Source organism: Squalius cephalus (assembly GCF_949319135.1).
Source record: "Squalius cephalus genome assembly, chromosome: 10".
In the NCBI taxonomy this organism is placed as follows: domain Eukaryota; kingdom Metazoa; phylum Chordata; class Actinopteri; order Cypriniformes; family Leuciscidae; genus Squalius; species Squalius cephalus.
The window spans coordinates 43429403-43445647 of NC_137131.1; the positions used below are offsets into that span (position 1 = coordinate 43429403).

Below are 16245 nucleotides of genomic sequence, written 5' to 3' on the forward strand. Positions count from 1 at the left end.
TTTATTACTCATTTTAGTAATTATTATTAAGCGGAATCTTGAGCAGGGGAACTTGGGGAACATTTTTAAAAAAATATGGCAGTTTCATAAATGTTATTTTTCTTCATACATCGCATTACATTTCATCTCCAGCTCTTCAGTCTCTCTGTTGTTGTCTTGGTAAATATGTTTAATAACTGCTGATAAAACAAAAAAGTGGCAAATTGTTCTCTATGGTGGAAATTTAATTATAGCGCATTTCCATTTTTTTTTTTTTTTTTTATGCTTACTCTTAAATTGAAAACTAATATTATCATGAAAATATAAACAATATTATTTCTACTGTATTTAGGCCTCTCAGGAAATAATTTTCCAAATTTCAAAATTTTACCAAATTTTACCAAGTTTCGTACCATTCCGATAAAGTAAAAAAAAAGTCAAAAATGACAGAAGAGCACCGGAGGGTTAAAGCTTTCGAATGATGCCTAATGATGATTACTAAAATATGTGATGGAAACAAAACGCGCTACAGGACACTGACAGCTGACTGGCTAAACAATAGTTTACTGTCACAACACTGATAAAAGCCACAAGAAAGATCAACTGATTTGTTAAATATCTTGAACTTGAGCAGAACTGACTTCACACATCCACTAAACACCAGCGGATTCAAACAGAGAGAGCATGAAGAGTGATGTTAGTAAAAGATTTGCAAGATTTGATTTATATTTTATATCTAATGCGGTGACATTAAAGAACCCCTATTATGCTATTTTAAAGCCTCCAACAGGTTTACATGCATCTAATGCCCAAAACACTTTAATTTCCTCATAATCTCCACTGCAGCATCAGCTCTTTTCTCTCAGTGTTTGAAACGCTTCGATCAAGGATTCAGTCTCTCTAAGCTCCGCCTCTCTGAGAGCTTCTCTGCTCTGATTGGCCAGATGGTCCAGTCTGCTGTGATTGGTCAACCGCTTACAGCATGCGTCATACAGTCTGAAAAACAAACGCTCATTGCCTAATTTGTTACATTATTACACAGGTTCGTATGTAACAGGCCGTTTCAGCAGTTCAGAATTACTTCTTATGAGACAATAACTTTATTTGTCATACAATTTGATCTTTGAAACTTTGCAGGCCTTTAACATATACACAAAAAGCTGCATTATACACTATATGAAAGGGAATATCCAAAAAAGCATAATAGAGGCACTTTTTAAGTTGTTTTTTGGGAACTACTGTGTCAACGGCTCTACAGCAGTGATACATGGCACAGATTTTTCAATGCAATGGTCCTGAAAGATTCCACACACACTCACTTACTCACTCACACACACACACACACGCACACACACACACACTCTCTTACCCGCCGTCTGTTTGCACTCTAGGCCAGATGGACGTGTCGATGGCTGAAAGCTCCATGTGTCCAGACGAGATTGAGGCAGAAATGGCTCGTATTCAGCGCCTGCGGGAGGTTCTGGTGAGACGCGAGTCCGAACTCAGATTCATGTGAGTATCTGAACTAAACACTGAGATTCATGTGAGTATCTGAACTAAACACTGAGATTCATGTGAGTATCTGAACTAAACACTGAGATTCATGTGAGTATCTGTATATGATTATGTGAGTATGAGTATGTGAGTATCTGAACGTTTACTGAACTAAACACTGAGATTCATGTGAGTATCTGAACTAAACAATCAGATTCATGTGAGTATCTGTGTATGATTATGTGAGTATGAGTTTGTGAGTATCTGAACCAAACACTCAGATTCATGTGAGTATGTGTATGATTATGTGAGTATGAGTATGTGAGTATCTGAACGTTTACTGAACTAAACGCTGAGATTCATGTGAGTATCTGAACTAAACAATCAGATTCATGTGAGTATCTGAACTAAACACTCAGATTCATGTGAGTATCTGAACTAAACACTCAGATTCATGTGAGTATCTGTGTATGATTATGTGAGTATGAGTTTGTGAGTATCTGAACCAAACACTCAGATTCATGTGAGTATCTGTGTATGATTATGTGAGTATGAGTATGTGAGTATCTGAACGTTTACTGAACTAAATGCTGAGATTCATGTGAGTATCTGAACCAAACACTCAGATTCATGTATCTGTGTATGATTATGTGAGTATGAGTTTGTGAGTATCTGAACGTTTACTGAACTAAACACAGATTCATGTCAGTATCTGTGTATTTTTGTGAGTATGAGTATGTGAGTCTGAACGTTTACTGAACTAAACACTGAGATTCATGTGAGTATCTGAACTAAATGCTGAGATTCATGTGAGTAACTGTGTATGATTATGTGAGTATGAGTATGTGAGTATCTGTATGTTTACTGAACTAAACTGAGATTCATGTGAGTATCTGAGTATTTGTGTACTTGTGTACGAGTATGTGAGTAACTGAACGTTTACTGAACAAAACGCTGATCTTTTCTCTCGTGTTCTTCTCAGGATGGACGATGTTCAGCTCTGCAAAGACATTATGAGCCTGAAACAGGAGCTGAGGAAGATCGTGACAGTGCCAGGTGACTGAAGAGAACGTGTTTCCATCAACTACAGTGTACAAAACTACTGAAAATACACCTCAGCATAAACTATTATGAGTATTTATTCGGATGATTTTTTTGTGCACATTTCCATCTTGCAATTAAAATAAAAAATTTGTATATATATATATATATATATATATATATATATATATAGCTGAGTGGAAACCCAGCAAACGAGACCCACTAACAGGGAACGGTCTCTAAGCGTCATGAACAAGCGTTGTAGAACATTTGTTCAAAGTTATCTGGTTTTTAATAATGTTCTCAAAACATTAGCACAAAAACATTATTCATACATCCTTTATGGATCGACTACCCTTTATTAAATGTTACTACTAGTTTCAGAGCACATTCAAAAGTAACGTTCCCATAAAGTTTGCAAAATGATACAATGGAATGTAACCTTAATATTTATAATCAAGAAGACAATCAAAAAACATTTAGTCCCCCTGTAGTCAATAATTTTAAAACTCATCTTTGATCACCAAAATTACATATTTAAGTTTTTTTTTCTTCATGCCTTAAAATATCTTGAATGTAACTCGACACCCTTGCTTCATTTAGTATACGCGGTTCTATGAATATGCAAATGAGCCCCGCCTCCACTCACTCACTCAGCTCAGAGATCCACTGGTTGACGATCACACGTTGATCTGATTGGTTACAAGGTAGTTTGTGACGTCAGAAACACCAGCGATTTCAAAGCGTGTTTTTGAGACTGTCTTTGGTTCACTGCAGTTTTAAGGAGGAAATACTCAGCAATGCTGTCGACTTATGAATTTACACATGCTTTATCTTAAAGCAGATTAAAAACACCACATAGACACATTAAAAGCTGGATTTTCACCACAGGGGGACTTTAAAAAAAACTGTACGTTTTGAACATTCAGGGAACATTGAGAAATAACATTTTCATAACTTAAACGTTAGCAAAACATTCTTAGAGCATATTTTCACCAGTGAAACCGTGAGCAAGTGAACTTTCTTCTGCTCTTTACACTCAAACCTGATGCATGACGTTTCAGATGTCATTTATGTGAACGGTCCATATATTCTCATCTAACACACACTCACCTGCACACACAGATGCAGAGAAGACTAAGAAACAGCGTCAGAGAGAAGAGAAGTTAATCGTGGAGATTCATCAGCTGGTGCAGAAGAGAGACTTCCTGGTGGAAGACGCAGAAGTGGAGCGGCTGAGGTCAGAAGAGCTTCTGTGTGTTTACAGGCTTTTAGAGGATCTATGTAAACCATTAGTATACATAATACCATTAGTGTAGATAATGAAGATATATCATTATCAACTTTAGGGATTTAGTTTCAATTAATTTTGTTTTAATATGAATTAAACATCTTGTAAACATACTTTATCGGTAGAAAAAAACTGATATAACGTGTTAAACATGAAAGAATTATGCCATCTTTAACATTAACTTTTGAGAAGTGGATCTTGTAGCCTAGAGGTTTTTTCTTCAAAATGATGTGAAATAGTTTATATCAATATATTGATTTAAATTTTATAAGACACTTTTTGTTTAGGAAGGCCATATTCAAGGAGACACGAATGATCATGAATAATTATTTGATTCACACTGAAGGAGATTAAAATGAACCTTTTTCTAAGAGTGAACTAGTGACTCATCTACATAAAAATATACAATATTTAATATTAATATTAACCTGATCTGAGGTCTGTGTGTGTGTAACAGGGAGCAGGAGGAGGATAAAGAGATGGCCGAGTTCCTCCGACAGAAGCTCAGCGTAATACAGAGTAAGAGTTTGACTTCACAGACACTTTCTTGTGCTTTAATCTCTCACATAAATGTTTATTTCACTGAGAGATCTGAGACCTTTCTTAAAGTCATCATGAAAGAAGTCACACTAGTGTTTTCTCCTCGATTGTGTCGTATATCCGAGTGAAACGCTTCTGGAACAAGAACAAATGTGGGCGGGGCTTGATCAGTTATTTTAAATTTTCATAATATTTAACAATATTACTGTTTGTTTTGTATTTTTAATAAAAAAATGCCTTGGTGAGCAGAAGAGACTTCTTTCAAAAACATTAAAAATCTCACAGATCCCAAACTTTTGAATGGCAGTGTATCCGAGTGGAACAAGAACAAATGTGGGCGGGGCTTGATTGTGTCTGTGAGGAATTGATTGGATGGTTGTGGTTTGCTATTGGCTGATCTCATGTGAGTGACAGGTTATAGCCCCGCCCACATCATCAGAGAAGAGAAGCTGCAAGATGATGTGCACCAATAAATCATCTATAATTAACTGTAATATTCCATTAAAAAAATGTCCATTTTGATTTCATGGTGACTTTAAGGGGTTTTCCCATGACTTGCACTGGGCATCAACACACACACGCCGCTCAACTTTGACCTTGACATGACATTGACGTAAGGCAGTTGCTGTAACAAGTAACAAGTCAGAGTCAAACAGGTTAAAGTTTAAATTATTTGTGGCATGTTTGTATATAATTCATCTGATTTATCTTCCTTAAATGTTTGAATATTGAAATAAAAATGTATAAGAAAACAGTTGAAACTACGTTGTTTAAACCCAGCGGCTGAGAATAATGGTGGTCAAGTCATGTCGGAAACATCGTTTCGGCCAGTTGAACACATGAATGTTTCCACCAAGTCGTAATTGCGAGTGGGAAACTGGGGTTTTCCGAGTCACAGTGACTTCAACACACCTGACGTCGTAATCCCGACTCCCAACTCGTACATACGAACTTCCCAGGAGGACGTGATGCGCCTCAATGCTGCGTTCATGCCACGCGTCATTACGAGATAACACCAGACGTTCTGTGTTTGGGAATTATGAGTGTGTATGGCAAACACTATCAACGGTACGACTCAGAGCTCTCAGAAAATTATTTAAGTTATTATTATGAGGGTCACACTTTACAATAAGGTTCATTAGTTAGCATGAACTAATAATGAACTGCACTTGTACAGCATTTATTAATCTTTTTTCATTTTAACATTTACTAATACTTTATTAAAATCTTGTTAACATTAGTTAAAACACTGAACTAACATGAACAGCTGGATTTTTATTAACTAACATTAACAAAGATTAACAAATGCAGTAAGAAATGTATTTCTCATGGTTAGTTAATGTTGGTTAATACATTAATGTGAACTAATGAACCTTATTGTAAAGTGTTACCATTATGAGTTTACATGGACGCAAAGTCGTAATCTCGGTAATTCTGACGTGGCGTGAACGCAGAAGAGAGTCATGTGACCCCTGACCCGTCTGCTCAGCTGATTGGCTCTTCTTCCCGCCACAGGAGCTCCGAAGCCCCGAGCATCCGAAGCTCCCGCGAACAAGCCGTCGCTCAGCCGGAGCAGCGCCGCCCTCATCAAAGACTGCTGTGGAGCCACTCAGTGCAGCGTCATGTGACCAGCTCACGCCCAACCACAACCTGTTAACTCACTCTGATGAATATGTTAATGAGTCTGGATTTGATCCCTGGAGCAGTAAAGACTGATTCTGCAGCATGTAAAACTCCACCGTTCCTCAAGCGCTTCGTTCCAGTCCGGAGGAGCAGAAGAGCAGCTCCTGAAACACTTCTTCACCCTGACTATAAAGCCCGTTCACACCAAGAACGATAACTATGATGATTACGATATTAGTGTCCGCACTAACGCATGATATCGTTCCGTTCAATTAACTACAAATGAGAGTGAAAATCAGTGCCGGCATGAAACGCATCAGTCGGCCGGTCACATGGATGAATTCTAACAATGCAGTGTTGTGAACATGAACGCCGCTCGGGAGAGTAGACGAGCCAGCGCCACATCCTCATGAACCTCGTTTAAGCCTTGCCAATTAAAATATTCAAGCGCAAGAAGACACGAAAAGCTAGAATTGTTACGCTGGAACTCGTATCGTCACGCCGCGCGGCTTTCTGAGCGCACTAAACTTCCAGCGCAGCGTAACGATACGAGTTCCAGCGTAACGATACGAGTTCCAGCGTAACGATACGAGTTCCAGCGTAACGATACGAGTTCCAGCGTAACGATACGAGTTCCAGCGTAACGATACGAGTTCCAGCGTAACGATAATCAGAAGACGCACGAATACTGACATGAGCGCCGTTTCACGTCGTCTTATGCTTGAACGGACAAATACACAACATTATGTCAAAATATACGAGTATGCTAGTTAACACAGCTGGATATGGCTTGAGTGAAGACAGTCGCGACAATGCATGTGTATCAGTAAATTAGATCTGTGCCTTCGCTCTTAAAGTGACAGCAGCCTAATACTCCTCCTGACATCTGTGTTTAATGCTAATCAAAGGAAAGAAAAACTCTTAAGGATTAAGATTTTAAGGATAAATCTATGATTTAATTTTATTTACATTTGATTATTAAAGACAAGTAACAGTAGTTTTTAGTTAGAGACAATGAATAATGTTTTAAATGTATATGAGTTAGGCTAGTAGTTTTAGCTGTGGATATCGTTTCTGTGGCATTAGCAGAGTCCACACCACCGCTATAACTATATTCTTTTATATTTAGAACAATTTTACGAACCGTCTTCATCGTTATAGTTATTGTTGTTGGTGTGAACAAACATTTAGAGTTATAAATAATCGGTCACAAGCACAACAGAATCTCACTACAGTATCACAACCAAAACACTATTATGAGTCTCAGCCCAAAGTATATTAGAGAGTTTCCACTAACAGCTGATGTTTCTTAGACATGAGCAGCCCCTGGAAAACAAAATCACTCAATCTTCTGTCATTATCCCATGGACAGTTCTCCACACACTTCCCTAAAGGTTTGAGTGTGATCGTGAAGTGTAGGGGATTTCTACACGTTTTCTTGCACACAGAGCCGGATGAACACACACCACCTCGTCTGATGTGTGTGCACTAACATGACAACTGTGTTTGGAGTTTTAGGCATTTGTTGCCTTTTGAAATATGATATTTAAGCAGGTCAGATAATCTGAATTAAACAGAAACTGAATCTGAATAATAGGATATCAGTGGCACTTGTGAATATCCTGCAAATAAAGTTTGTTTCAGCAGTGTGTGTCGCTCCGTCATTCAGCGTCTGATGTTCACAGTCGCATCATTTACTAGTGTTTGAGTTCCAGTCTTTATTTTTCACTCACTGGATGTCATGTTTTTATGGAAGATTGTGTCCATCACGTAATTAAAAAATAAAGGTAATTCGGCAAAAATCAATAGATGTGTATGAACAGTGTTGGGGGAAGTTAAAAAGTACAGTGTTACAATATTGCAATACTCCCTAAAAACGTGACAAGTTACTTTTTATGGAAAAAGTAATGCATTAGTTTACTTTTACGTTACTCACCTCGGCTGGGCTTGTGTGTTTGTTTTTAAACAACAACAACAAGAAAAAGTTGTACTTTTGGCAAATGTTAAGGCCCTTTCACACCAAAAGTGAAGTGATTAAGCCTCAGGTTGAAGGAAATGCAAGTTCACTCATGTACAGTAGAGGGCGCCGCTCAAACCGACCTTTCGCTGAGCTGCCTTTAACTAAAGATATGTTCACCTAGTATGGTTCAATTGGATCATTGAAGGTCAGCAGCAAAGACATTGCTTAATACATTTAAAATGAGTTACTTTACCCACTACTTTAAAAAAGTAATCCAATTACATAACTTGCATTACCCTCCAACACGGCTTTTGAGTGACAGATTCTTCATGGAAGTTTCAAATAATGTGCAATGGTCTCATGTTTGATCACCGAAATGACATATTTAAGCATTTGTTCACTGGAAAAAAACTCTTCATTCCTTAAAATATCTTGACTGTAACTCGACACCCTTGCCTCATTTAGTATGCGTGGCTCTATGAATATGCAAATGAGCCCCGCCTCCACTCACTCAGCTCAGAGATCCACTGGTTGACGATCACACGTTGATCTGATTGGTTACAAGGTAGTTTGTGACGTCAGAAACACCAGCGATTTCAAAGCGTGTTTTTGAGACTGTCTTTGGTTCACTGCAGTTTTAAGGAGGAAATACTCAGCAATGCTGTCGACTTATGAACTTACACATGCTTTGTCTTAAAGCAGATTAAAAACTCCACACAGACACATAAACAACATTAAAAGCTGGATTTTCACCACAGGGGGACTCCAAGTAAATCGAGCACACAATATATATTAATTAATTACCTCATTTTAGTTAAATCAAAACAAGGGAACAAATTAGTTCAACGTATAGAAAAATAAAATATGTATAGACATTAAAAACTCAAATGGAAATGAGTATAAATAAAATTCTAATTCAAAATGTTAAAACCTCAATGATAATAAAACACTTGTTTGAAGCAAAAGTTCCTCCTCACATGAGAGGCATTTCATCCGGACTCACACCTGAACGCGAGAGACGCCTCAGACCTCGACTGAAAGCAGGACACCAAGTGATGCTTGTGATATTTATTATACATGACAGAAAATATTTGGTCATTACATAAAAATAAAAAAAACAAGAGTTTCTGGTGGAGACTAAAATCATACAAGACCTCGTGCGTCCTGAGCCTGAACTTCCCCGTCAGAACGCACGAACCGGATGATGGTCAGCTGACGTCGCAAACCTGAGGCTTCGGGATTCATCTGATGACGCGAGAGGATAAACACACACACTAACACTGCACGGACGAACGGAGACGCGCACACACACACACACAGATCCACCGGGACGAACACACACCACATTCCTGCATAAACCAAATCTCCATCTACCCAACAGCACGAGAGGCGAGCGTTATGCACACATGCATATAAACACTGAGAGCTTCTGAAGACACGCGTCCTCCGCCTCAGAGTTCCAGCGGCCACCGCTCAGCGCGCCCGAGACGTCAGGACCGAAGAGAGACACCCTAAACAGAAGACGTGAACACTTCACGCAGCGTCACGAGTGCAGAACACTTGAGCGTTCGGTTCGTTGGTTCCTCCAGCCGAAAGCGTGCGCCACAGTTACACAGACCAGCCTCGCCGTGACCGAGGGCGGCCCATACAAACCATTGTAAAGGCCGGACTCGGATCACGAGGAGCTTCTGCAGAGAGCGAGGACACGGACTCAAGGTTCACCAAAACAACCTTGGCATCTCCAGAGGGACATCATCTGATTAGCACCATTTTGCCAAAACACGTAAAAGAGGAAACTGCAGCTACTCATCGCAAACAAGGGTTTATGCACGATGTGCATATAACGTACAAAGCAACTTCTGGACCAAACTAAACGACACACTGCAGATTTAGGAGTACGAGGGTGTTGCTCTCTTCGGCCCGCCGTCGTTCATCCGGACGCCGCTGAAACGAGAAGCTTTAAACTAAACATTCCTTTAAGAATTTCATTAAACACAGACTTGATTCACAACATGAACTTAAGCGATTCGGCTTCCGTGAGTCATGTGACGAGGGCGGCTTTGACTAATGAATGCGTTTAAAAGAGAGGAGGGCTCTTTAATGACAGGCTCCCGCTCTGGAACGGATTTAACAAAAAAGTGTTAAGCGAATTTCTCCTTTCATTTCACTGGACGGAGCCCATGTGCTTCACACAACACACATAACGTCTCGAACAAAGGCACAGATTCACCGTAATGAAGGTTTGGATGAAAGCATCATGGCTTCACAGTTCCGATCAGCTGCGGCCTGCACGTTTCAGGCTCAAGCCAGACATTGATAACTAGCATTTGTAGTAACGAAAGACCAATCGCACGGGCCACGGTTGGTTTGAGAACACCAGTTCACAAAATGAGGGAACAAAAGATTTGAGAACAGAAATTCACCACACAGAACGACTGTTTCCTCTCACAGAAGAACATCTGTGTCACATGATGTTTCTGCACAGACACACACAGTCAAAGGGAAGGAACGCACGTTCATCATGACGACGTGATGTCGCAGGACTCTTTAGCGTTAGCCTGACAGGGCGGATGTGAAGGAGAAGTTAGCCGCTAGTTTGACCTTGTTTCGTGTCGTCCGGCGGCCAGGGCTGTCCGTGACGCAAGCTTTCGGCTCGCTCGAGTCGCTGTCTGACGCCGCGAGGAGGCCGTTGGCCGGGCGAGGCTGCCGATCGTGGACCGGATCGAAGCGCATCAGATCTGCGGGATAAACCGGGTCGGGTCGCAGCTGAGGAGACGGCAGGCAGGACGGGACCGGGCCACACAGGAGATCCACGGGAGATCCCGAACCCAGACACAGCAGCTCCAGCTCACCTGACGGACACACACACACACACGGATTAGCGGAGCGCAGGCTAAAGCGTGCGTGTTCGTCGGGGTCGTGACGCAAGCTCTGAATCAACATGCACCAATGCTACAGTTTTCTAAATGTCATTATCATTTAACAAGTAGAATTTGAGTTTATTGCCATATCAGCATCATCAGCTATTACATGGCAGATAACATTTAACAACAGAATATTATAAAAGAACAATTATATAAAAGATTCTTTAAATGTTCTTGAGCTAAAAATTGCTAAATACATTCTGGATCCATGAATAAATCCTTAAAATTGTGTCCTGATAAAAAGCACTGTCTCATAATATTAAAGATTGGGCAATCCCAGAGAATATGTTTTTCATTTGTTAACGAACAAGTATTCATCACTTTAATGAGCTCATTGTTTCTGCATTAAATTATTAAATTTTTTCAATTAATATGTTTTAGCTAACTGTGATTTGTATTATGTACATTTTCTGAAATAAATAACTTAGTTTCCTCTGATGACAGATCTCTCTAAACTGTAATGTGGATCATGCGTTGTCTGTAAAGCTGCTTTGAAACGGTGTGTGTTGTGAAAGCGCTCGCTGTGATTTACCGCTGGCGGGGCTGTCGGCGGATCTGGGCTCTTCATCGGGACGAGGACCGTCAGCAGAGACCGCTGGACTGCCTCGAGCTACAGACACACACACACACACACTGTCATGTCACGATTCAATATATATCACGATACTGAACTCACGATACGATATTATTGCGATACTCAAGACATATGGTAAAAGGTTAACAATAAATGAACTGTTGATTAAAATGCTAAATTTGGTTTTACATTGTGTGTGTAAATGAATAGTCTTGGACTCGGTGCTGAAACCCAAAGCAGGACAATAGAGACACCAGAATAACAATATTCATGATTCTGAAGCTGAAAACAGAATTATTTTAGAGAAATATGCCTTGCACTCTTTCACTGACTAGATATATTTATAATAACGTAGGACACTTTTTACTGGTAACATCAGACATTTGATTATCAGGACCCATAAATATTCCCCCACTGCATTATTATACATTATATTCAACATTATATACTGTAGTTTAATGTAGTACTGACACTAAAACTCACCTACACACAATACAGATTGTTGCATTTTTGTATTGCGATATATTGTGACACATCTGGCATGTGTACAAACACCGTTTTTTTTGTTTATTATCCGAGTTATATTTATTAACGTCTTCCAATCTGACAAACATGATTTAAAGATCTACATCAGGGGTGTCAAACTCAGATCCTGCATCAACCAACATGGAGGGAAAATAAAGGATTCGATACCTCTCATATCGTTCTTCAGGACTATGATCTTCTTGTGTCCGTGACCTTTAATCCAGACAACCTGTTGAACATACAGAAGAGAGAATCGGTTCATTGAGGGATTTATCCGAGCATGCTGAATCGAAGCAGAGGTGTGTGTGTGTGTGTGTGTGTGTGTGTGTGTGTGTGTGTGTGTGTGTGTGTGTGTGTGTGTGTGTGTGTGTGTGTGTGTGTGTGTGTGTGTGTGTGTGTGTGTGTGTGTGTGTGTGTGAGACCTGAGGTATGGCAGCCAGCAGCTCGTCCAGCGTCTTGTACCCGTACGCCAGCGGCTGAAACTCTCGGCCGGTGTATTTGCTGAAGGCGCCGCAGAACTCCGACAGGAAGATCTGGTTGTAATGATAGGTGTGCAGAAGCGCACGGACACTGCGGGCAAACTGGTAGAGTCTGGTCAAACTCACACGCTCCTCAGCGTCTCCATCATCATCATCCTCATCCTCAGAGAGCTGGAGAGGAAGAAGACACAGACTTCTCACGACACTATTCATTTCAATGGAGAGCGGGCGATTTACAGCGACACGACAAAATTGAGATGCATTTAACTTTATGCAAATGAAGAGCGACTTTCAGGAGCGACAACCAATAGGAGTGAAGTCAGTGGAGTCACATGATCAGTCACTCTTCAGTGCCGAGTCCGACCGAGGCAAGAAGAATGAGAAGCTCATTTTAGCAGTCAGAAACTGTCCTGTAATTTATGATGTCTCCGTGTGTGTACGCAGGTATAGGCATATACAGACCCTTTCCAAAAAATTAGAATATCATGGAAAAGTTTATGTATTTCCATAATTCCATTCAAAACGTTAAACTTCCATAGATTATGTAGATTCAGGGCCCACAACTTAAACGATTTCAAGTATTTATTTGGGCTTCCAGCTCATAAAACCCACGAAAACAGGATTTCAAAAAATTAGAATATTACATGAAATCACACAGTAATTACACAGTGATACCATGGTCATTGAACCAGGTTTTGGTTCTTTTGGCAGTGTGGGCCGGTGCAAATCCTGCTGGAAAATGAAGGAAGCATGAAGTGCTCTGGAAATGTCCTGGTAGACGGCTGCGTTGACTCTGGATTTAATAAAGCACAGTGGACCAAAGTCCTCTTTTCTGATGAGAGCAAATTTTGCATCTCATTTGGAAACCAAGGTCCCAGAGTCTGGAGGAAGAATGGAGAGGCACACAATCCAAGATGCTTGAAGTCCAGTGTGAAGTTTCCACAGTCTGTGTTGGTTTGGGGAGCCATGTCATCGGCTGGTGTTGGTCCACTGTGCTGTCCACTCAACGCAGCCGTCTACCAGGACATTTCCAGAGCACTTCATGCTTCCTTCAGCAGACAAGCTTTATGGAGATGCTTCCTTCATTTTCCAGCAGGATTTGCACCGGCCCACACTGCCAAAATAACCAAAACCTGGTTCAATGACCATGGTATCACTGTGTAATTTCATGTAATATTCTAATTTTTTGAAATCCTGTTTTCGTGGGTTTTATGAGCTGGAAGCCCAAATTATGTACAAATAAACAACTAAATACTTGAAATCGTTTAAGTTGTGGGCCCTGAATCTATAATCTATGGAAGTTTAACGTTTTGAATGGAATTATGGAAATAAATAAACTTTTCCATGATATTCTAATTTTTTGGAAAGGGTCTGTATATACGCTCTGCTGACTCAGACTGGATGCTTTCGTGAACCCATAGACCGGCGTTTGCTGCAGTTAGATAGCCGCGATGGCAAAGAACACTCGCTGTTTTCCGTTCATCTTTAATATCATGCATTTTATGTACTGATTCCATTTATATTTAGACTTTTCCTTCCAAAATGTTTGTTTGTAGCGGCAAGAAAACGGATTTGTCCGTTTAAGGAATCCAGTAGTGGGATATACTATCACTATTCACATACTATCTGTCCTAAACAGCATTTGAAATTAGCATTAGTGTGTCCCAAATCGTGGTGCGTTGAAACGAGTATCCCAGATTTACTATTCCCGGTTAGAATCCGTGCAAATCTGTGCACATTCTCCCGGAAACCCAATCCATGAAAGACCTACGACTGCCAGATCAACGTGCTGCTACATCTCTCCAACACAGATGGAAATTAAATGGAGGTTGTTAACTGTGACGAGATGATTGACAAGGCAGTTTAAACGGTGACAGAACACACATATCTATATTAAAGTCCCCCTGTAGTCAGTCATTCTATCCCTTAAAACTCATCTTTGATCACCGAAATGACATATTTAAAATGTTTTTTCCTTTTATAAAATTTTCTTCATCCCTTAAAATGTCTTGAATGTAACTCGACACCCTTGCCTCATTTAGTATGCGTGGTTCTATGAATATGCAAATGAGCCCCGCCTCCACTCACTCACTCAGCTCAGAGATCCACTGGTTGACGATCACACGTTGATCTGATTGGTTACAAGGTAGTTTGTGACGTCAGAAACACCAGCGATTTCAAAGTGTGTTTCTGAGACTGTCTTTGGTTCACTGCAGTTTTAAGGAGGAAATACTCAGCAATGCTGTCGACTTTTTTACCAATTTTCGACCAATTTACACATGGTTTGTCTTAAAGCAGATTTAAAAACACCACATAGACACATTAAAAGCTGGAATTTCACCACAGGGCGACTTTAAAGAAGTTGTAGGTCTCAAAGCTTGCCTACTCTTCTGCTGCACATAAAGTATTAGTACACACATTGGCTAGGCTAGTAGCTAACGCGCGTAGCTAAAGCTCGTGTGGCGCTCGTACCTGCAGCAGGTACGGCAGACTCTTGAGGAGCTCGGTGAGAGAGATGAAGCCGTACTCGCAGGGGTTGAGCGGCGTGGAGTAGGCGAACTCGTACTGCTGCCTCAGCTCTTCCACCCCGAGATGATCACGATCCTCAGGAAGTGACATCATCAGCGCCAGCAGCTGAGACGTCAAGGCACGCAGGGACTTCCTGTTAATGAGCTGCACCTCCTTCCCTTCGGGAGTATCGACCACCTGGAGAGAGACAGACAGACAGAGATCATTTTCACAAACTGAAAGCTGCGTCGCCTACAATCTTCCAAGATTGCGTCTGGTTTCAGAGCAGCTCGTCTGGTGATATCGAAGAACGAACTGGTGTGATGTTTGAAGGAAATCAGGCCAAAACAAAGTTAGTTTCTGGAGTTTGAACTTTCTGGAAAGATAGTTCTGGCTGGTAGACGCCTTTCAAACTGTCATTGGTCTGTGTGGTGATGTAATGGGTGGGTGTGGCTCTGAGGATCCACCACCTTTAGGTCAATAGAGGTCACACACTAAACATCTAAATGGGACAGAGGTTTGAGGTTGACTGTACACACAGAAATCTGAGGTGTATTTACAGACTGCTGAAAGCTACAGAACAGAAGATAATGGATCGCTGTAATTCTCAGAAAACAACCGTTGAATACTTGGTCAGGAAACGGATACTTATTCATTTCGATTCCTCTTATTGATTCCTTTGTAAGCATTTCAATATGACTTTAAACCATTCAAGCGTGAGACTCGAGCACTGTTTTCTGTGTTGCAGGCGTGTGTATCAGTATACTGGATCTGTGCAGCTCTTAAAGAGACAGTAGCCTAATACTCCTGCTGTCTCTATAATTACACTATCAAACAACAAGATAAAGAAAATATTCACTCATTCTTGACTGAATAACTATATTTGTAATGTATATTTTATTTTATAAAGTGCTGTTATTGAAAATCTCAGTTGTATCTATTTGTTGTGTTTGCTAATTTTTTATTTGTTCTTTTTTAATAACCGAGTGTTTACTTCTCTTTAATAATGCTTGAAATGTATTATTAGTTAGGATAATTGCTTTCCTATGGTATTTTTAAACACAGGCAAATGTTCCTTGTGTAAGTGTTCTTTAGTCTGTTGATTTTTGTTCATGATATTCAATTAAATGTTTTTGCAATAAGATTTTTTAATTAATAAGATGGTTTTTTTTTTTACTAACTTCTTGGAATCGAAATTAGGAATCGATAAGAATCAGAATCGTTAAAATCCACACGATACCCAACCCTACCCCTAAGCCCAGAACTTCGCCGTGAGTTTAGAGAGCTTGCCCGTGTACCTTCACGAC

General features: G+C 40.2%; 3 protein-coding genes across 3 annotated transcripts in view; 2 read left to right on the forward strand and 1 right to left on the reverse strand.

Moving 5' to 3' along the window:
- The window catches only part of bmerb1 (bMERB domain containing 1), an 8578-nt gene extending 967 nt beyond the window's left edge, over positions 1 to 7611 (forward strand). Inside the window, exons 2-6 of the mRNA XM_079883636.1 lie at positions 1371 to 1491; positions 2456 to 2529; positions 3640 to 3754; positions 4263 to 4324; positions 5861 to 7611. Of these exons, the coding sequence (XP_079739762.1) occupies positions 1371 to 1491; positions 2456 to 2529; positions 3640 to 3754; positions 4263 to 4324; positions 5861 to 5973 (485 nt within the window). The 3' untranslated portion in view covers positions 5974 to 7611. The remainder of the gene's footprint in view (positions 1 to 1370; positions 1492 to 2455; positions 2530 to 3639; positions 3755 to 4262; positions 4325 to 5860) is intronic.
- Positions 1 to 16245, forward strand: part of LOC307165431 (G-protein coupled receptor 4-like) — a 706289-nt gene that overhangs the window by 150544 nt on the left and 539500 nt on the right. The gene's annotated exons all lie outside the window — the stretch shown is intronic.
- marf1 (meiosis regulator and mRNA stability factor 1) overlaps positions 10106 to 16245 on the reverse strand; it is a 51526-nt gene continuing 45386 nt past the window's right edge. Inside the window, 5 exon segments of the mRNA XM_079883057.1 lie at positions 10106 to 10780; positions 11385 to 11462; positions 12120 to 12180; positions 12374 to 12601; positions 14903 to 15190. Coding sequence (XP_079739183.1) covers positions 10482 to 10780; positions 11385 to 11462; positions 12120 to 12180; positions 12374 to 12601; positions 14903 to 15190 — 954 coding nt within the window. The 3' untranslated portion in view covers positions 10106 to 10481.